Source organism: Callospermophilus lateralis, chromosome 13 (genome assembly GCF_048772815.1).
Source record: "Callospermophilus lateralis isolate mCalLat2 chromosome 13, mCalLat2.hap1, whole genome shotgun sequence".
NCBI classification, from domain to species: Eukaryota; Metazoa; Chordata; class Mammalia; order Rodentia; family Sciuridae; genus Callospermophilus; species Callospermophilus lateralis.
The window spans coordinates 25,076,526-25,098,201 of record NC_135317.1 but is presented as its reverse complement, the minus strand read 5'-3'; the positions used below and the strand labels follow the sequence as shown (position 1 = coordinate 25,098,201).

Below are 21,676 nucleotides of genomic sequence, written 5' to 3'. Positions count from 1 at the left end.
GAGGAATGCTGGGAACACACAGGGGAATCCAGAAGGGCCTCTGGTCAGAGAGGAGAGTTCTCAGGACAAACTGAGTCTCTCAGAAAGGGCCTGAGGGATGTGAGTGTGGAGGCATTTGAGAATAAGCACTGCTGGTTGTCACACAAATACAAGTCAACAGGAAGCTTTGGGTGCACCTGCATTGCCTGTCCAGGTCCTGGACCCCGTTTTAAACATCTATAAACATGGCCCCAGGGAATAACAAGAGTCAGCTTCCCTCTTTCTGGTTGGACAAGCTTTCTATAAAATAACTAATAGTAAATCTCTTAGGGCTTTGCAGGCAAGGTGGTTTCTGTGGTAACTACTCGACTCAACAAGAGCTGCCATAGATCATTTGCAAAGCAAGAGCCGTGACTGTGTACCAGTAAAACTTTATTTGTTAAACACAGCAAGCAGCCTGGATTCTGCTCCTGGACCACAGTTGGCTCGCCCCTCGTCCAGAGTAGTGACTAACTCGTGTGTGGGCAGAGGTTTTTTCCAGTGGAAGATACTTATTTTGTCTAACAGGTGACCCTTGTCAAAATATCGCCACTAGGAGATGATTGTTTTAGAAATATATTAAACAGAGATCCGAGGCTTGGGGCAGGATGCAGAAGATGGTGGTAAAACTGGTGATTTTTGTCTTTGACTCAGAACATGAAGTAATATATGATGAGCAGAGGGCAAAATATTGTTTCCCCAGGCCATCAGTGAGAACTTGAATGTTTAGCTTTAGGGAAACATTGCCCTCCCACAATGATGATACCGAAAATTTCAAATAAACTAGAGGCACCCAGTTTTGTTGAAAAGAAAATGGTCGAGGTAATTACGATGTACCTGAATGAGATCATGCTTAAAAAGCACCGAGTATCTCTGAACACAAGCCCCAGGAGAGCTGTCATGCAGAGAAGACCAGTGTGGAGCCAAAGGGCTCCAGCACTTCACCTGCTCAGGTTGCAAGCTCCTTGAAACCATCTGAAGCATGGATACAGTAAATGCTTTTCTGGCATTTTCTGGCATCTCCCTTTCTGCTTTCCTGATTTTGCAGTCTCGTCTCGAATTGGGATTGCCAAAATTTTCTGTCAAAGGCTAGATAGAGGCTGAAAGGAAACTTTGCTACAAGTAAAGATGAGATAAACTCAATGAGTCAAAGAGAATCAAGTGAGATAACAAACCTGGAAGGGCTTATCGGAGTGTCAGGACACTTGGTCGTTCGGGGGATTGCATAGCCTGGGCTGGCTGATTGAAATTCCAACTGGGTGAGCTACCAATGCCAGAAAGCCCAGCCACCCCCTTCTCTTGTCCAAGACATCCGAATCTCCCCCCACCCCCCGTTTCCAGCTTGGCTTTGACTCTGAACTTCAGATTCTCCAAGAATGAGACAAATATTGATTGTGTGCTGTGGGCGAGGTGCGAGGCATAAGGGAATCAAGGAAAAATAACACAGAGCCTATTGTCTCGAGAAGGCCAAAGAAGAAGAGAGAGTCAGACAAAAATTACATATAAAGTACTCCATATAATGGAGGTACGTGGAAGGCCAAGTCATTGTGCAGTGAGGTGGTGACCAGTTCTAGGGGTGGGAGTGGGGGGTGACTGTCTCTTGAGGGACATAGTTGAGTAGTCTCAAAGATCTCTCAGAAGTTAGTCAAGTGGATGGGATGAGAGGGGTGGGGAAAGGATCGGTGCAGACAGAGGGATCACATGTATAAAAACACAGAGGTAGTATTTTCAAGAAAGTCGACTCACTGTAAGGACTTTAGAATTTTGCTGGGGAAAACACAGAACAGTCACAATTATTCAAACCTGTTCTGTCATTTAGAGAGTGGAAAGAAATTTAGGGAAGAGGAAGAGCTGAGGTATCAAAAGATAAATGATGGAGGTGGAATAGGTAGGAACTGGTCTAGTTCTTGGAGATGAGATGCAGATTTCTTGTCAGAAAGGGAATGAGTGAACTCTTGGTTGAGGAAATACATAAAGAAAGAGCTGAAACCAGAGTGAATTTAGTTGGACGTGGTGGCACATGCCTGTAATCCCAGTGCCTCTGGAGGCTGAGGCAGGAGGATTGCAAGTTCAAAGCCAGCCTCAGAAAGCGAGACGCTAAGCAACCCAGTGAGACCCTGTCTCTAAATGAAATACAAAATAGGGCTGGGGATGTGGCTCAGTGGTCGAGTGCCCCTGAGTTCAATTCTTGGAACCCCCGCCCTCCCCCAAAGAAAATGAATGCTAGAATCTCTGAAGGTTTCGGTAATATTTTGGATTGGATAACATGAAAATTTGTCTGGCTTCCTTGTTCCTTGAAAGAAGTCTTTTAAGAGCAGAGCTGAGCTGTAACAAGTGAAGAACATCAGAGTCTAAGATTGGAAAGGGCACTGAAGAGCAAGTGCTGACCATCATTGTTAGTGATGTCCCCTGAGGAGAGTGTCAGTGTCCACACCCCAGACCTGGGGCTTTAAGCCCACTTGAGAATAGCAGATGAGGCCTTGGGCCTTCTGACCCTTGCCTAGAGCTGGCTCCTTTGAAAGACCACACTTCAGTGAAACAATAGAAGAAACTTCACTCACTGCTGGAGGAAGGCAGCGTAGAAGTTTGCCCAACTCTCAGTGGGCTTGAGTGAGGTGTGGGGAGAAGGACTTTCCTACAAAACATGGGACTCAAATAAAATAGAACAGAACACATTTAGGGTGGTGATTGAATATACAACCATCTAATCAAAGAACTGTCCCATAAGGGAGTGTGAGATGGTGATAACCCAGAGGCGCTTGGCAGAAGCTTCTGGAGGGACACGGTGAGAGTCAAGCTGCACAGGATCCCCCCAGATAAAGCCTCTCTGAGGAGATGCCCACAACCCTGCAGTCGGACACACGCTGGATGTTGGGGAGCAGGAGAGTAACAAGAAAGAGTCTTAAGATTGCAGAACTGGAGACAGAAGTACAGGATTCTAAAGGAGGAGCTGGTTTGAGATCAAGAATACTGTGCGCTGGGGTTTCAGCAGGTCACACTGGAAGTGGTGGTATGGTGGTAAGGCCTGAGGGAAGAAAACCTGGGGAGAAGTGAGTCCTGGAGAGGTGGGCCTGGGAATCCCCTCAAGGGGACGTGTAGCTACCGTATGGATGAGATTCCTTTAGGGACAGAGGAGAGACTGGGCCTCATAGGAGGAGGTCAGGGGGCTGGGGAGAGGGAAAGACAGACAGAGATGGTGAGAAGGCAGGCCTGAGCCCCAGATGTACTGGAGGTGGAAGAGGGTCACATGCTTGTGACTAGTCAGTTCTCTAATGAATAAAGAGATTCCAGTAAGGGTCAGAAAAACCAAAGTCCCTTTGAGCAATTGAAACTGCTTTTCAGTGATGGTGGCCTGCCTATGGGGTGGCATTCCCCATTTTGGGATGACTATCATTCATGTGACCACCTGCCAGGACCTCTAGAAGCAGTTTTTGCATGTTGCAGAGAGTTTGGAGCATGGGACCTGCTTGATGCTATCTGTCTACTGTATCCAGTGTGGTGTAGAGAATGGGAGGGAGAAAATGTTAGAGAGGGCGTTTGGAGTTCCAGATAGCAGACCTGCATCTTTAAGCCAGAGATCCAGGGAGGGCCAAGGCCAGGTCTCAGTCACTTCCTTAGGCATTGTGTTATGATTTGGCACTTGTTGGGCTCTTCTTGTGTCTGACTCAGGCAGGTCTGCTTCTTGCAGCCGTTGCTCCTCTGAATGAACTCTTGGATCTAGTGTCCTGGACCTCCAAGGACCCTCTGGGACCAGCCATCTCTCTGAGTTGGGGTGACAGGAAAGAAAGTTCTCATGTTTGCTGACTGAGACACTTTTTCTAATTCTCTGAAATTCCACTTTTGCTAGGATGTGGTCATAATGCAGGTTCCACCAGTCTGCCTAATGACAACAGATGCTAATTGCTCAACTGCCGAGGTTAGAAAGATGGATGAGATGTATCTAACAGTATAAGCATCTGTCATAGTCTGTCCCAGCTGCCGCAGAGTACCATGGATTAGGTGGTTGTAAACAAGAGAAGTTTATTTCTCACAGTTTTGGAAGTCCATGATCAAGGTGGCAGTGGAGTTAGTGTCTGGTGAGGGCCCACATCCTGGTTCACGGGCAGCATCTTCCCACTGTGTCCTTATAAGGTAGAAGAGAATAGCTAGCTCTCCGGACTTTCTTATAAGGTCACCAATTCCAATCATGAGGGCTCTCTTCTCATGACCTGACTTCCTCCAGTACCTCCTACTACTGTCAACGTGGTATGTTGGATTTCAATAGGTGGCTTTTGGGAGACACCAATATTTGGTCCATTGCACACCCACGGGTATGCCATGTCAGATTCTTAACTTGCAGAAGAACCATCTGATGAACCAAACCTAAGTCAGCAAGTGAGTGGTTACCAGGCACCTGTCCTCAGCACATCTGTGGCTGGTATACACAAGGCTGAGTGAATAAGATGGCAACCAGGAGGAGGGACTGAGCTCATTTCTGATGCGCTGTGCCTGTGCTTGGCCAAGAGGGAGCTATAGGGACTGAAGACTCTGAGTCATGCAGAAGAAGATATGGTAGTTTGAGGGAGATGCTAGACTGGAAGAAAATACCTATAACAAAACAGAATCAAGTTTGGGAGAATGGAATCTCAGAGGTCAGATTCAGTCAGGGGTATTGGAATAATTTGCCCCTTTGCATTCCGTCCCCAGCTTAGGTTTTTGAAGTGTGTAGCAGATATGAAACTTCCCCCAACGTACAGTCTAATTATTGGTCAAAACTTTGCCTTGATGCTCATTTGCTTTTCTTTCCTCAGCAGCTGAGCCACACAATAGGAAGAGATGGAAATTTTCCCTTAGTCCTTCTTCCCCATACATCTGAGGAAACCCCTGCCTTCTCCCCTCTGGACCCTCTAGCTCTACATCCAATCTCCTCACGCACAAATAAAAACCTATGCCCAACAATAAGCTTCATCTGGTTTTATAATCCCTTCCCTCTTGCAACAAAAAATTTCCCTCTCCAGTCTCATGGTGACTTTACAGTTATGGGAAAGTGAAAGAGAAGCAAGAATATCATCACACTCCTTGTCTGGGGAGGGGCAACTCCACTTCCTCTAGACATTTCCTTGTGTATACAATCTACATTTGTTAGTAAATTGTGTTTACTTTTCACATAATTGTTCCACAGTTTTGCACTTAGCATGGCTTTTTCACAGCCTGTCCACATATTTGTGTTTTATGTTCTTGATATTTGTCAATCTGTGTCCTGGGAATTCATAGTGAGTCACAGGATGGATGTAAGCTAGGGAGACAGGAATCACGAGAACTGAAGGGAAAGTTGAATGGGTCAAAGGGACCAAGAGCCCAGTCACATAGACAGTAAGCATGTCAGAACATTGGATGGAGGACACCAATTAAGAAGGAGATATATACACTGAGGTGAGCTTCTTTTGGTCTGCACCCTCTTATTTATTTACCGTAAGTGCAGGAAGCCACACCCAGGGATGACCTACAGAGAGAAGTAGGCTAGGTTCTTGGTAAGGCAACCAAGACTGTAGGGTAAGGTTATATTCTTGATCAGAGTGAGATTTATAGGATCAACAATGAGTGCAAACACGCATAATACTAACTTACCAGGTCATGAAAAGAAGTAAAAACAAATGTGTTTTGAGCTTTAGGTTGTTTATACATCATGTATGAAAAATGGATGTGGCCAGGCACAGTGTGTCTAAAACCCCAGTCACCTGAGTGGCTGAGGGAGGAGGATCTCAGTTTGAGCCAGCCCTAGCAACTTAGTGAGACCCTGTCTCCAAATAAGAAAGGACTGGGGACATAGCTCAGTGGTAAAGTGCCCCTGGGTCAACTCCTCAGTATGGAAAAGAAAAGGAAAGGGAAGGGAAAGGAAGAAAGACAAATGTGCCTAGTATGTCATGAAGAATCAAAGAGAATATTGGCAAAGATTTTTAGAAAATGTTCAGTGACATTATTACATAAATGTTTGGTGGGCCAGTCATGACAAGATTTTAGAATTTTCTCCTTGAAATCATCGAAGGACCTGCAGAGTGCAATATAAGTTGGTGCTGTCTTTTGTAGGTTAAGTTTTTGTGATCTTGGAACACCATGGTCTTGGAAAACCCCAAATGAAGCATATTTTATACCCATGGACCAGCGACATTTCCTGGCAAGTCATGGCTACTCTGATTTCTGCCATGACCCTGACTTCAAGATGTCTTGAGGCAATGCTGTAGGGGTCCCTATGGGTTGCACAGAGGGGTGGTAGCTCTTCTGAGATGGTGGACATTTCCTTTCTCCTCATTGTAGTCATAGACAAGTAGTTTAAGGTTGTGGTGAGAATCACAAACTTTGATGAAATCACAGGCTATTTTTTATTGTTGTCTGTCCCTTCTAATGGCATGAGTACAGGGCCATACTGCCCACCCCCCTCCAAGAGCAGGAGGTCCTGGGTACTGAGGACCTCTTGTCTGGAAGAAGAAGAGGGACTAATAGGCCACCAAGAGGACAATACAGACTTGCTTTCCTCTCTCAACTCCGGAGTCTGTCATCTCTGCCCTCCTTTGAAAGGTGACCCATAGCCACAGTTTGTCTTGGTTATATTGTTATCTAGTATTGCTTCTCAGAATCTTAGGGCTATTTTCAAGTATTTGCTGGTCATATTCTCTTCCATAGCCAACAGGACTTTTAGAAAGTCTTTGATCTCTTTGTAAGATTATTTTAAGTTACACAGCTTAAAAGATCTTTCCCTTGGGCACATTGAAAAGGACTGTGTGGACCAACGAAAGACAAAATGTCAACTCCTTGGTAAATATTTTAGAATGAGGCAAGTGATGGGACTAGGTAGGAGAACAGCACCATCATTGTGCTGAAAACATGGGATGGCTGATAACTAATTCCCTCGAACTCGGATTCATCTGTGATGTCATGGGCTCCCGTTGTCTTATGCCCAACAACCTAGGGTTTGTGGTACAAAAGCCTTCTGTGTCGGAGTTGGTTTCCATCGCATATGGTTTGACGGAGACACAGAGGCATTTGAGAAGAACTGCATCAATGTGTACCCTGATGGCAGTAGGAGGGAGGGGTGGGCAGCAGCTGGGTTTGTCATGGCTCCACTGACTGCTGTCTCGGAGGGACTTATTAGATAGTGTTTCTCTCCGTGGGAACTATTCACTTGTCATTCATGGCATGGGGGTTTCCAGAGTGGAATGCTCACTCCTTTGAGGGCTACGCCAAGAGCCTGCAGCTGCTTGGGCATAGTTTTATAAGGAAGATGGAGGGAAAGGGAAGGAAAGGGTCAGCTCAGTGCAGGGCACACAGTGCACAGGGCAGAGCTGCCCTCTGGACACTGCCCTCCCTGGATTTGAAGAATGGAAAGGGGGTTGAGTGCCCAAGAACTCAGTTCTACATTCTACAGGCACCATCAGAGGGGACTATATAATTTTCTTTCCTGTAGATCCACGGGAGCAAGATGGACCATCGTTAGCCATATTGAATGGTGAAGATTCTGGAGCAGAGTTTACTTTTATTTATTTATGCCCCCTGCCTTGTGCTTGGAAGAATTTAAACAGAGGAGATCAAAAGACTTACTTAATAGTAAACCGAAGGCAGAGTTGGAATGAACTTTTAAGACTGTTTTTTAAAGACTTTTTTTTTCTCTTTTTAATCCAAGAAAAGTACATATAAGAAGAGGAATTCATCACCATAAAATAGTTTTAAGCACAGAGTAATCCCTATCCTTTGTGATTCTAAATAGCCAGGATTAGAAGGAATCTCATCTAATGCCTGTATCCAGGCTAAGTTACATCTTCACAGCACAAGTAGTAAGAAATGCATATGTCCTTTTCCTTTATTTATTGTATTTGTATGTCTCTATAGCGCCCTTTTGTCCAAACACAAGCTGGAATTTTAAAGAACTTTGATAGTCGGTACAGAAGGTTGTCTTTCACTGTGGATTGATGCTCTCGGGGAAAATCTGCTGCTCTCTCGCTGGTTGATCTAAAGAGCCCTGTTTCCTCTTCAGCACTTTTAAAGAATTCCTTATTTCTCTGGGTTCTAGCCTGGGTGTCTTGCCTCTTCTCAGTTGCCCACTCTCCCGTCTTCAGGCTCAGCACCCAGCAGTTGCTATGCATGACCTGAGCCTCCCTCCCTTCTGTTTTCACTCCAAATAAGCCCTTGTTCTGTCTGGGAACATAATGATGAATGAGGGTGGTGACTTGTTGGAAACTATTTTAATGGCCCCAAAGAGCAAATGTAACTTTCTGATGTCAGACAGTTACCCCCCACTCACTCATCATACCCGGACCCCCCACTGTATCCATCTCCATGGAAACTCTATGCAATACATGTAAACATCAGCTTCATATGCCTATTTCAGAAGATCTGTAGGGAAGACATTCTTCAGTCTCCTGTGGTCACCTATTAATAAATTAATTTGGGGACATCATTACTCCAAGGGATGTATTTGGGGGTTAGTCGGTGACTCTCCAATCTGTAAGGCCAGTAGAGGGAGCGCTGTGGACAGAAGGAGTCCAGGAGCATGACTTCCCCGGGGGATATCCAGGATCTTCATTCAGACTGTTAGTTGGAAAGGGCCTGGAGGTGCACCTGCCCCCTCATACACCTGTGCTGAAAGAGTCTACAGCTCTTCTTCGTTACCGTCCTACCACCTCAGGTTTGGGAGGGATCCTAGGGGGTCTGGTCCACCCGCTCATCCAACGCTCCTTTACCCTCAGTGCAGTTCAGGCCCTTAGAAAGCCTGGGTTGCACATTCTCTGCCTCTCTGGACTTCCTCTGGTCTTTCTGGAATGTGCTAACCCTGTTCCCTGAACTGTACTCTGGAACAGGGCCTGACTAGGTTTCTGTTGATCTTTAGCGTATAAACACTGTGCAGAAAGATCAGCGGAAGCCCCCTCGCCTTAACTCTGCTCTGTGGACCTCACCTTCTCCTCCCTCCCAAGCCTTGTATGGAAGTCAGAGCTCCAGGGCCAATCAAAGAAAGGGGAAGAGCCAGTCAAGGGTTGAGGGAGGGTGGAGGCAGGTAGCAGATGGCTTCTGCCCAGGCCCCTCTGGGAGGAGGGCAAGAGGCCATCCAGACAGCTCTAATGCAACTGGAAATGGAGCAACTGCGAGCCGCTGGCCGCCTTCCCTCGGTGCACGCAAGGATACATCGCAGCTGAGGCCTTACAAGGTCATAAGGAGTCTGCAGTCCCAGAACTGAGGGAGTGGAGAGACTGAACAGCCATTCCGCAGCAGGATATCCATCACGATGGGGAAAATACCAGCCCAGGAGCCAGGCCAGTCCCTCTGGGCCCCTCTCGAGGTCTTTAGCACACTATTTAAGGGTCTGCAGGGAGGCCAGCAGCTAAACAAACAGCCCTTTCTGACAAGCATGCCCTCCCCCACCCTCCCTGTGCAGCCCAGCCAGCTCTGGGCCCTGGGGACCTTGCAGGTGGGTTCCAGGGGGCCTTCTCACAGACAGGCCGCCCTCAGCCCTGGACCTTCAGATCTTCCAGAAGTGTTATGCCAAGACCATCTGATGCTCCTGCTGTGTGCGCTGGGTCTGAGTAGCAGGAAGGGTGGGGAACCGGTGCTGCCAGCTCCCTGGCTGAGGCCACCGTGTTGGTGCAGGATTGCACTGCAGCGTGTCCACCAGGCCACTCTGACCTCCCACATGTCCGCCATCCCGGTGTTGGTGTGTCTGTCTGTCTGGAGGAGTCTGCAGTCTCTCACATTCTTTGATTTACTAGTAGAGCTAGGACCCCCTTCTCTCCTCTATCTCTCTTTTCCTCTCTCTTTCTTCTCCCTGCCCCTCATTTGTTTACCAATACAAACAGAATATACTCATACCATTCTAATACGACAGATATTAGTACTTGACTGAAATCCTACAGTGTGCAAAACACCATGCTGGGAGTGGGGAAGGGAAGGGGACAGCTGTTTTGAGGAGCTCCCTCCCTATCGAGTGTGACAGGCAATTTATCAACCACTCATTATTCTGGAAGCCGTTATCAAGCATTCATTAATGTGCCAGGTGTTCCTGGGTATTAAAAATGGAATGAAAAAAAAATCCAAAAAGTTCCTGCATTCAAAAGCATGGAATTGAAATGGACAGATAATCAACATCAAACAGAATGGCGTCTTCTTTAGTGTGATGGAAAGAGCAGGAGCCATGCCTTGGAGAGCAGCCTGTGAGGGAGGCGAGGGAGGGCTCTCTTGGGAGAGAATGTGTACAGGAAGTGCGGGGACCAGCCACTGTGTGGACTGTGAGGAAGAGCATTCCAGGGGAAGGAACAGCAGGTGGGGAGGCCCTGAGGCAGGAAGGAGCATGAGGAAGCAATACCGCTATGATGTGGAGGTGCTGTAGTGCTCCATATGAATCCATGGAGGAGGATCTGGGGAGGAGCCATTGCCTGTCTTCATGGCTGAGTTAGGAATGGCTTCACCAAGGAGGGGCATGGTGGGTGGGTCCTGAAGGACAGACCATGGTTCCCAAGGTAGAGAGGGGAAAGGAGAAGGGGGAGTTTGTGCAGCAGCAAAGTCTTGGAAACGCCTGGTGGGTTTAGGGAAGTTGTGGGCAAGGGGCTTGGTGGGGGTGGAGTGGAGTCGACCTCAGTGTTGATATTGGGGATGGGACCAGCGGCAGATAGCATTAGAGGATGGGGACCATATATTTTATGGAGGATCTTGTATCTAAAATAGAGAGTAAACTTTATGCTGAGTGCAGTGAGGAGCCGTCACAGATTTTGTTTGTTTGTTTTGGGCACTCAGGGGCACTCCACCACTGAGCCACATCCCCAGCCCTATTTTGTGTTTTATTTAGGGACAGGGTCTCACTGAGTTGCTTAGCACCATTGCTGAGGCTGGCTTTGAACTCTTGATTCTCCTACCTCAGCCTCCCAACCCACTGGGATTACAGGCATGCACCACCTTGCTCAGCTAAAGGTTTTTAACAGAGGGGTGAAAATCTAACTCCACAGCAAGATGTGGACATGCTCAATCTTTCCAAAAGGGCAAGTCCTTCGTCACTCCAAGTCCATGCTTGGGAATTTGTCTTAAGGCAGTAGTCACAGACACAAAGATGTGTGAGTAATGAGCTTCATAACAATTCTGCTTAAATACTCAGAAATGTTAAAGTATAGGTACACATATAGCAGAGTATTATGCTACTGTTAAAATTATATGACTTTCATTCACTTATTGACATGAAAAATGTATATGATATAGTAAATAAAAACTTTACAGCATGATATACATATTATACGATCGCATTTTCTTTAAAGTCAAACATATACACATACACACATGTGTACACATGTAGATTCACACAAAAACCCCTGAAGGGCATGCAGTGTGCCAGTATTTTGATAGTGGTTGTCTCTAAGTGGTGGGATAATGTGAATTTTATATTTTTTTCTGATCTTTTCAATTATAATATTTTTTTAAAAAAAATTAAGAATGACAACAAAAGAAAATGCTCAGATTATAGTCCTGGGGAGGTTTGGGGAGGCGTTTGAATTTGGGGATTGGGTGCTAGAGCAGATGAGGGTCAGGGATGGGGTGGAGAGAAGATTTGGCATGATGCCCAGGTTTCTGACCTGCACCTTTGAGTGGCCAAAGGTGCCATTCCCCAGGAGAGGGAGCAGCAGAGGGGACACAGGCAAGAGTCAGAAGGTGAAGGTCCCAGTCTCATGGTGTTGAGTCTGAGCTGCTGGTGGGACATGCTGGGAGAATAGTTGTCGGGTTGCTCTGGATCTAATGAGAGAAGCAAGTTCTGGAGATGAGTTGGAAGTGGGCAAGACAGAGACTCGCGGAGGAGTGTGGAGCTGGGACTCAGCTGAGACTATCACCCTGTGACTCTTTCATTGAAAGGTGGCTGAGGCCTAGCAGAGCCCAGGGGAGCACCCGTCAGCTTGAGGAGACCCAGGGTGTGCTGGGGAAAGCCAGAACAAGAAGAGTTTTAAGAAGGAGGAAGCCGCCATCTTGGTAGAGCCTCTCACACACACTTAAATGTCTTCCAGAACTGCTGGCCCATTTGGGGTGTGGATTCTGTTTATGGTCATAAGACACTTTGACCCATTTCCTGGGAATGGGAGTCAGGTTCTGTGAGGGGACAGGAATCTCTGCTGCCAATGAGTGTCCCTCAGAGGAAAGCCCACACCAGAAGGAGTTCAGGGAGAATGGAGGAGGCTTCCTATCCCCAGGAGAGAAAACAGCACTTCCACAGCCCTCTTTTCTCCTGGAAGAACTGGGAGTAGGAGGCAGTCCTCTGTAGGATGAGGGGACGGATTTCATGAAATACAGTCATTGTTCTCGTCCCTGGGTGGATGGGGAATTCATGCCGTGCCTTCTGTAAGGATGTTATAGGAGATGAATCCATTAATTGCTGCCAGAAATGAAATGAAAGAAACAAAGAAATAAACAGAGCTCAGAAACAGAACTGGAAGGGATCCCAAAATGGGCTGCAGACTGTGAGGGTTGTAGGTCAGAGTATTCTCAGCCCCAGCAGGGTGGGGGCTGCAGATCCCACCGCTGTGGGTTGAGTGTTGGTCCTGGTGTCAGTCTTCCTGAATTCCAATCCAGGCTCCTGTGGGGCATGGCGTTTACTCCCTCTGTGCCTCAGTTGCCTTATCTGAGTAATGGGAACATTAATAGTCACTTTACCTCAGGCGGGGGGCCGTGAGGATTAGGGGAATCAGTCACCCCAACACAGGGAAGCATTTGCACTCAACATGACATGTATTGTCCCCATCATCATCATCTTCATGCTTTAATGATGTCCTTAACTCTGCTGCTTCCTCCACCTGGGAATGAAGAAATGGTAGAAGATGAGGAACTAACGTTCAGCAGGGGTCGCCAGGGAACATTACGTGAACACTTGCTCAGACTAGACCCTCCTGGTTTAGTAAGCCACACGGGAAAGAATGGAATGTACCCTTTTAAAAGTAGACACGTCCAGAATAGTATTCTAAAGTGGAGCTGGAGGTCTCAGTGAAATTCGGAGCTGGGCCATGGGATATTACAGTGAGCAGGTGGACACAGGATTGAAGGGGAGGACAGACGAGTGAGGAAGAGCGGAAATTTAGAAGGGGAAATGTAAAAAAAACAGTGGTCATTTGACACAGAGAGGTGGAAGCTGTGATACTGCCTGAATCTGGGGAATGAAGCAAAGTCAGAGTCATAAAATCTGGGGGAAGACCTACGTAATATTTGCGAGGGTCATATTGCTCTTTACTGCCAGTCATTCTGGAAATAGCCGCTCCAGACTTCCTGCTTCCCTAGATTCTACCTCCCACCAGCTGGCAAGTAACAAGGTCCCCTTCACTGTCTGCCGGGCCCTGTTTGAGAACCTTTCATCTCGTACCTGATTTGACCTTTGAGACAAGCTGATGGGGTGGGCGCTGTCACTGTCCCAATGGGGCGACTCAGGCACAGTGAGATGGGAAAGGGTAAGAAAGGAAAGATGGCGCTCACTGCATAGGGCCCACGGGAGATGATGAGGCCAGCCTCAAGTACACACCGTCACCTGAAAGGGGTCCGAGGAGGTCCCCCAGAATGGAGGAGGGGGCCTCACCTCAGCCCTGGCAGGTTCTTGACTTACACCACAGAAAACAATCTCAGGAGATGTCAGAAGAAGCACAAAGATTTATATCTAAGACAGCTAGAAATACATCTAGGAAAGCTAGCCATAGAGCAGGAGGCTCACTCAGAAGGAGCGTGGGCACCTCAGAGTGAGACTTCTGGTGTCTTGGGCTCTTTGTCTTTGTGTGTGTGTATTTTTTTTGGGGGGGGGGTGCTGGGTTTGAACCCAGGGCCTCATGCATTCCCGGCAAGCGCTTGCTCTACCACTGCGCCACATCCCCAGGCCTTGACCCCTTCTTCTTAAATAGTGAATCTTCATAAACAGTGAACATGTGAGACTGTTTCCCCCTTGGCTTTATTTATTTATTTATTGGCAGTACTGGGGATCAAACCGGGGGCCTTGGGCATGCCGGGCAAGCACTCTCCTGCTGAGCCACACCCCCAGCCTTCCTTGGCTTTATTTAGTCTAAAGAAAATACATTATTTAAAGTAGCAGCGGGCATGGCATTGATCCTCTAGACTGAGAATACTCTGAGTTTTCTAGAATTCAGGCCTGGAGGGACGCAGGGTGGGGAGCAGCGTGGGGAGCAGCAATGAGAGTGTTGGCCGAGCTGCTTAGGTTGAAAGTCACACCTTCCATTCCCCCTCCCTGTTGGTCTCCTCCCTGCCTGGCCTCATTTATTCTATCCTCCCCCACAGAAGACCACCTGGCTCTGAAGTCTGTGACCTTTAGCGCTGTAAAGAGGTGCTGGTGTCATTGTCATGGCAATGGTGTCATGAAAGCCCCTAACTTGAGAGGCTGAGTCTCTCTAAGCGCCCACCCTGCTATCCGGGGACGGCTGTGCTTCCTCGTGGTGTCTGGTGGTGGACTCCAGAAACTCCTGTCCAGACTCTAGAGTTTTTCTGGTTTTGCTTCCTGAGGTTCCTTTCTCCTTTCCACAGGTCACGTCAGACCTGAGCACACACCTTCGCTCCAGCCGGCATCTCCCGCACTCGCCTCTCCCCTCTTCCCTTGGCTCCGGCCCTGCTTCTTCATGGCCGCTGCTCTTCAGGGTCCCCCTCCTACTCCTTGCAGCTGTCCAACCCTCTAAGCCCCACACTCAGATTTCTGTTTCTTTACAGAACCTTCTCATGTCATTCCAGTCTATGGCGATTTCATAATCGGCTCAATTCCTATGGCACTTACTGTGTCTGCTGTGTCTGCCTTTGATTTGAGGGTTCATTAAATGTTCCTTCCATCCTTCATTCACCCACCCCCAGCATCTCCTGGGGTTACTGGGTGAATGAGAGCCACCTGCAAACAGCTTCCAATCCAATAAGGGAAAGAGGCATAAGACAAGTCATCGTCACTCTGCAGCAGGCATTTTATGACCCGAGTGTTCTGGGGACAGTGCCAGCCTAGAGGAGGGAATGATCAGCTCTCTTTGGAAAAGTTTCAAATAGAGAATTTCGCACACTTGTCTGGGTCTGGAATAATGAGTAGAGGCTTGTTGGGTGAAAGATGGGAACAAAGCAGCTGTAAAGAATATTCTGGGTTAAGAGAACAGCAATCATGAAGATATTCCTTGGGCCTGACACACCTTGACTGGCAGCAGCATGTGACCTGTTACATGTTCACCACCGACTCATGCCTTGTATACAGTTACGCCATTGTTTAGCGAGGTCACAATTCCTTCTATTTAGCCAAGAGCCTTCAGGTACCACTCTGAACCCTGGGATGGTTGCTTGTGGGCAGTTTCCAAGCCAGGGAGCAAGTGGACTCATGCCATCCAAGTGACTGGTTTGGCTTCTGTGTTTCCTAGACCAAGGATGCCCTCTTCACCATTCTCCATGACCTCCGGCCCCAGGACCGCTTCAGTATCATTGGGTTTTCCAACCGGATCAAAGTGTGGAAGGACCACTTGCTGTCAGTTACTCCCCTCAACATCAGGGACGGCAAGATCCACATTCACCATATGTCACCCAGTGGAGGTAAGAATGGTTCCTGCCTCCCATAGTAGCCGCAGCATAATCAAGCTAATTTTCTGCCGAGAGACAAGAATTTGAGAGCTAAAGGTGCTGACAGGACAGAGGATGATTGGTGAGGGCTTTCTCAGGAGCTTATGATTCTCGGAACACCAAATTGGTGAATTCTCCTCCCTCAGTCCCCAGACTAAGTTGGTCAGCTTAGGGGGGGAAGTACCTAAAAGGTGGTTGGAGGCTTTCCATGGATCCTGGACCAGGAAACTCTTTTTGTAAATTGTTCTTGGGTTGGAGAGTTAAAGCCCAGTGAATGGTCCATTTGGATCAGGGCACCTTGAGCAGCAAGATGGCACTGCCCTGCGGAACTGGTGGCCTTCAAGGCAGGGTCTTCAGAGTGGGTCACCGTGGCCTGGGAAGTGCTATGAATGTGAAACAGGCCTAGGAGGGTGCTGGGCTCTGAGTCACTGTGTGGTCATCCTGAGCATGGCGCCATGTGCAGAGTGTTCAGAGAGGAGAATCCTAAGCCAGGTGCAGTGGTCCACACCTGTAATCCCCGTGACTCCAGAGGCTGAGAAAGGTGGATAGCAAGTTCAAGGGCAGCCTCAACAACTCTGAGACCTTGTCTCTATATAAAAAATTTAAAAAGGGCGGGGATGCAGCTCAGTAGTTCAGTCCCCAGTATCAAAAAATAGAGTTCTGAGATCAGAGAATCAGAACAGTATGTTACCCATCTGTGCTACCTGAAAGTTTTTTCAACTCCGGACAGGGGCTGTGTCATGAATACTGTGGACACATAAAGAGGTGCTCCGTGCTGGAGTGTTCTGTGGGGCCGAGCTGTCCCTGCTCCCTGTCTTGAAGACCCTTTACAGAGACCCATCTTGTGAAGTTGTCACTGTGGTTAACTCCACTTTGGTTATCTAGAAACATGTGAAACAGCTCGGTCCTCTCCCAGTTTTCATGTATTCATGATTTCCCATCAAGGACAAAGCCCTGATTTTCCAGAGGAACCTCACCTGGAACTTGGCCTTGCTTGGCAAGTGTCTGACTTAGCCTGGCATTTCCTACCAGTCTCCATAGCAGCGTGGCCTAGAATTTTTCTGGTGTTGGATGGTAAAGGAAAAAGATTAGACTTAATCTGATAGTTTTTGTCCACAGAAGAAAGTTGACAAGGCTGTGAAGTCCTTGTGGCCTCTAGTACCCAGCGTGGTTCCTGACAGGTACTGCATCCTCAGTGAATATTGGCTAAGTGAAATTATTTTAATGGCACTATTTACTCTTCAAATAACAAGTGTATGTCTGGCAGGGAGGTGATAAGTAACTTCAGATAACAGCTAAACTGTGGACTATGTTCCTTTGGAATCTGAACCTTAGAAACCTGGTTAGTTTCATATATATATATATATAATTTTATTTATTTTATTTTTTTGGTAGGGGGCAGAGTACTAGGGATTGAACCCAGGGGTACTTACCCCTGAGCCACATCCCAGCTCTTTCTTGTGTTTTATTTAGACACAGGGTGTTCTTGAGTTCCTTAGCATCTTACTAAATTGCTGAAGCTGGCTTTGAACTCTTGATCCTCCTGCCTCAGTCTCCTGAGCCACTGGGATTACAGGCATACTCCATCATGCCTGGTTCCTCTACTTATTTGTTTTTAAAAAAATATTTTTTGTAGTTGTAAATGTACCACATGCCTTTTTATTTTATTTGTTTTTATTTTTACGTGGTGCTGAGGATCAAACCCAGTCCCTCACATGTGCTAGGCCAGTGCTCTGCCGCTGAGCTACGGCCCCAGCCCCCCCTCTACTTATTCTTGACCCTGCAATGCCTCAGCCTCTGCAGGTCAACAGTGGATTAATCTGCTTCTCTCTGAGAATGGAACCCAGAACTAGGAGTGTAGCTTCTGAAGCCATACTGCCTGGACTTGAATTCAGCTCCACTCTCTATTAGACAAAGAACTTCCCTCTGCCTCAGTTTCTTTGTAAAGCAGAGATAATAATGGGGTTGTTATTGGGGTAAGATGAGTTAAGATTTTTAAAGTGCACAGAAGAGGCACGGCAAGCAGGAAGTCCTCTTCAAGCATCAGATGTGGCCATGATTTTTACCCACTTGAGTAGCTCCCTTGCTGGTGCGCTTGGGTCCCATGAGTTCTTGGTTGCTGAGTGGACAAGAGATGCCCCATTTTAACGTAGGCCTGATTCCAAGCCCTGTAGTTCCTTTGGCACCCAGGTGCAATCAGAAAGGCTAAATTGATGGCTTGGCCCTGGCTCTCTTTGGCTTTGAAGTGGAGAGGGAGACTTGGCATCATTGCTAAGTGCCGATTAAAGAGCATACAAACACCTGCCAGTCAGCCCCTGCCCACACACCCAGAGGCCACGTGAAATTAGATGGGCGTTAAGAAAGGCAAATTAATGATCCCAAAGAAGTGTTGAAGGTGGTTTCAGCTGTAACTCTCCCTTCTGTTTAGACTCTGTGTGCATCTTAGCAAGAATTATGAACATAATTGTCACAGGCATAGATTTATCCTTTTTGCCAGAAATTCTGGAGAGTATAAAGCAGTGGGGAAAATGAACTGGTTCTTTCAAACATGGTACATTTTGCAAGGTGTTTGGAACAGAAATCTATGACTAAAAAGAATGAATCGGGTGCTTAGAATGGGAAATTTCTTTGGTATGTAAATTTTAGCTCAAGCCATTCAAAAAACAAGAACTAAAGGAAATAGATGTTCATGCTACAGTAAGAAATCTGTTTTCCTTGATGGTTCAACATTGGTAGCTCAGTTGAGTGATCTTCCTGGCTAATCCAGAAACCTCATTTTAGCTGATAGTTTTAACTTAACCAACCAAACCACCCATCTCTCTCCATCCACCAAGCAAATACATATTGGTACCTACCACACACCCTGCCCCAGGACTTTAATCAGAACTGCTGCTGATGAGCACCTTTTCTAAAGGAGAGTTTACAGAATCAGGAGAGATATATATATATATCCATGCCTCTTTCCTTTGTGGCTTCTAACAAGCAGAGGTAACCCTGAAGAGGCAGCAGGCAAGAAAAGGGACAAAGAAGGTGCCTCATTACTTCTTCAGTCAGCACTGTCCAGCCTGGGCAGCCTTTGAAGCCATCTGACATGGTCTCCAGTTGCCCACCCCCACACACACACCTTTTCATTCTGTGATCCTTTCTTCCCTCTCTGACTTTCTTTCTTTGAATCTCTGTATCTAACATGTTCTGCTTCTTTTCAATGCTGTTCTAGGAATGTGGCAGCCATTTATGCTAAGATAAGGACTTCTAAGCCCAGGTGTTACTGGGTACCTTGGGGAAAAGGTTTGACAGTGGGATAACCCCGTGCCATTTAGATTTATCTGTAAGCTGGGCCACCCACATATGCAGGTGAACTCTTTTCCCCCGCAGCTCAGTCCTGCTGGTTGATGCCTGTGTGGCTAAGTTCTCTGCAGCTCTACACGTGTGTCAGGGTCCGGGTGGGTGCAGAGGTGTGAGCTGTTCTGTGTTGCTCCCTACAGGCACAGACATCAACGGTGCCCTTCAGACCGCCATCGGGCTGCTCAACAATTATGTGACCCACAACGACATCGAGGACCGGAGTGTGTCCCTCATCATCTTCTTGACAGATGGGAAGCCCACCGTTGGGGAGACCCACACCCTCAAGATTCTCAACAACACCAAGGAGGCCGCCCGAGGTCGGATCTGTATCTTCACCATCGGCATTGGGAACGACGTGGACTTCAAACTGCTGGAGAAACTGTCGCTGGAGAACTGTGGCCTCACCCGGCGCGTGCATGAGGAGGAGGACGCTGGCTCGCAGCTCATCGGGTCAGTTGCCTGTCTTCTCGGGACGAGGAGAGGTTGAGGGGGCCCAGGATTGGATTCCTTGTGAAATTCAGAAATGAGGGTGATCTCACACCTGCCGGAAATGCCAACTCCTTGTACTGGTAGATACTGGGTGTTTTGAAACCAGGCAGGTTCGGGGTCCTTTTATGACTGTTTCCTCATCTGTACAGTGAGGGTCATGGCTGGCTGACAGTTGAATGAGAAAGCAAGTGTTGGCACAGTGTCAGGTATGAGGTGTCCACTGAGCTCCTATAGTTACAATTGCCTTCTTGATATTTTGAGTTTATTTTATAAGTGGTTACACTTTAATTTTGAAGCAAAGTGACCAATTAAAACTGGTAAATACAATACTCAGATTATTATATTGAGGTGGAAAAGAAACTAGATCTTGGGTCTTCTAACCCAAAAGTACCTTCCCTCAAGCCATGTTGCCAAGCTGGGCATGTGACTTTGCTTTTGACCCAGATGCCAGCGTCTGCGTACAGTACCTTCCTCTGTGTTGTGGCTTATGTGGTAAAGGAAAACTGAGGTGGATTTGCAGTTGTTCAGTAGCCATAGCCAAAGAAATTTATTCATTATCAATCCTGCTGAAGGTCTCACAGGTATGCAGTAAAAACAGGTGGTTGGTATGGGACTGGCTACCATCTTTTTCCCCAACATTTTAATGAAAGATTTAAATGAAAACCCTGATTACTTCCTACCATTATAAAAAAATTATTAGATTAAAAGAAGGAGAATCAAATGCTCTGATAACAACAGGGATTCAGTAAGGAATTCATAAGCAAAAGCCACCACATTGAAACAAATCAACTTCACTGTCACAGTACTAAAAATAATACTGATACATTTACAGAGAACTCAGGACATGCCGGGCATCTCTACCTGCCTTATGTGATCCTCACAGAAGTTCTAGGAGATAGGTATATTACATAAAATCCAAGTGGCCACACAGTGATGAGAAAATGCAAAGACTCAACTAAGAAAACTGCTCATTTCTCCCACCTGTCAGCTGGACAGGATCAATTCTGCTCCATGAAGCCACTCAGGGACCCAGGATCCTTCCATTTTATGGCTTTGCTCCCCATAGGTGTTTTCCTGAGCTGCCAGGTTGAAATTAAGCCAGTATCATTTGTTTTCCCTGCCGAGATAAGGAGAAAGGAAGGAAATCCAACACAAGCTATTTTGTTTTTAGCAAGTATCTTTGAAATTTCACGAATCACTTGTATGTGTATTCCATTGGTGAGCTCATGGTCACATGGCCATAATTGGCCCCAGTGGAGGCTGGGAAATTGCTTTTGTAGGAGGATGGACAAATGCCTACTTAGAACTCAGTTAATATAAAAGAAGGGGAGAATGGACTTGGGGAGACAGCTGGTAGGTTACCAAAGTAGTACTGTTAATATTCCAATTTTATGGCTGAAGAAACTGAAGTTAGAGAGGTTAAGCCACATGTTCCAAGACACACAGTAAGGAAGTGGCTCTACAGCCTGTTCTCTCTGCGCCTATGGAAAAGGGATTTTAATTGTGGCTTTATCAAGAAGCAACCATATAACAGACCCCCCCCCACCCCGCCATACACACACACACACACACACACACACACACACACACACGGAAAAAAAAAAAAAAACCTAATAGAAACAAATGTTGCATCACACAAAAGCACCACATTAAAGTCAAGGCCAGAATTCTCAAATCTAATGTGCTGCTTAAAATTCATCTGAAATGTGTATTTGGTTTTAAGAATAATATTTTAAGTGGCTCTTTTTTGGTTTTAAGAATAATATTTTAAGTGGCTCTTTGAGAAACTCAGGTGTGTATCAGGAATTTATCAGGAGTGTTTAGGACTTTGAAGTTGTCTCCCATGAAGAGTGATTCATCAGAACTGCTCGCTTTGACAGCAGGTATACTAAGGTCGGAACCATCCAGAGATCAGTATGGCCCCTGTCCAGGATGATACCCAAAGTTGTGAAATGTTCCTTGTTTTTCAAATCGCATCGTTTTATGCATCTTCAAATATGCCACAGTGAAACTCACCACTCTGTATAATTAATAGGCACCAATTTAAAAAACTGGTGGTTGATTAGGTAGCATGAAACGAAGACTGCAGGGAACCCTGGGCAGAGTCGTTGGAGCATCTAAATGGCTTTTGTGTTGAGGATGGATCATCCTAATTCTGTCTTGCTCCCGAAGCAAAACTGAGGCCTCTGGCTGGAAATTTGAGGGGGATGATTTTGATCGACTCTTAGGAGGGTCTTCCTCATCATCAGAGAGTAGGTAA

General features: G+C 46.8%; 1 protein-coding gene and 1 non-coding gene across 3 annotated transcripts in view; both read left to right on the top strand.

The window, feature by feature from the left end:
- Positions 1-21,676, top strand: part of Itih5 (inter-alpha-trypsin inhibitor heavy chain 5) — an 84,252-nt gene that overhangs the window by 49,105 nt on the left and 13,471 nt on the right. For both annotated transcript variants that reach the window (XM_076832441.1, XM_076832440.1), the window contains exons 8-9: positions 15,387-15,555; positions 19,068-19,377. In XM_076832441.1, coding sequence (XP_076688556.1) covers positions 15,387-15,555; positions 19,068-19,377 — 479 coding nt within the window. The remainder of the gene's footprint in view (positions 1-15,386; positions 15,556-19,067; positions 19,378-21,676) is intronic.
- On the top strand, positions 21,281-21,383 carry LOC143379786 (U6 spliceosomal RNA). Its single transcript, XR_013088562.1, has one exon. It is a non-coding gene; the product is annotated as a U6 spliceosomal RNA (small nuclear RNA).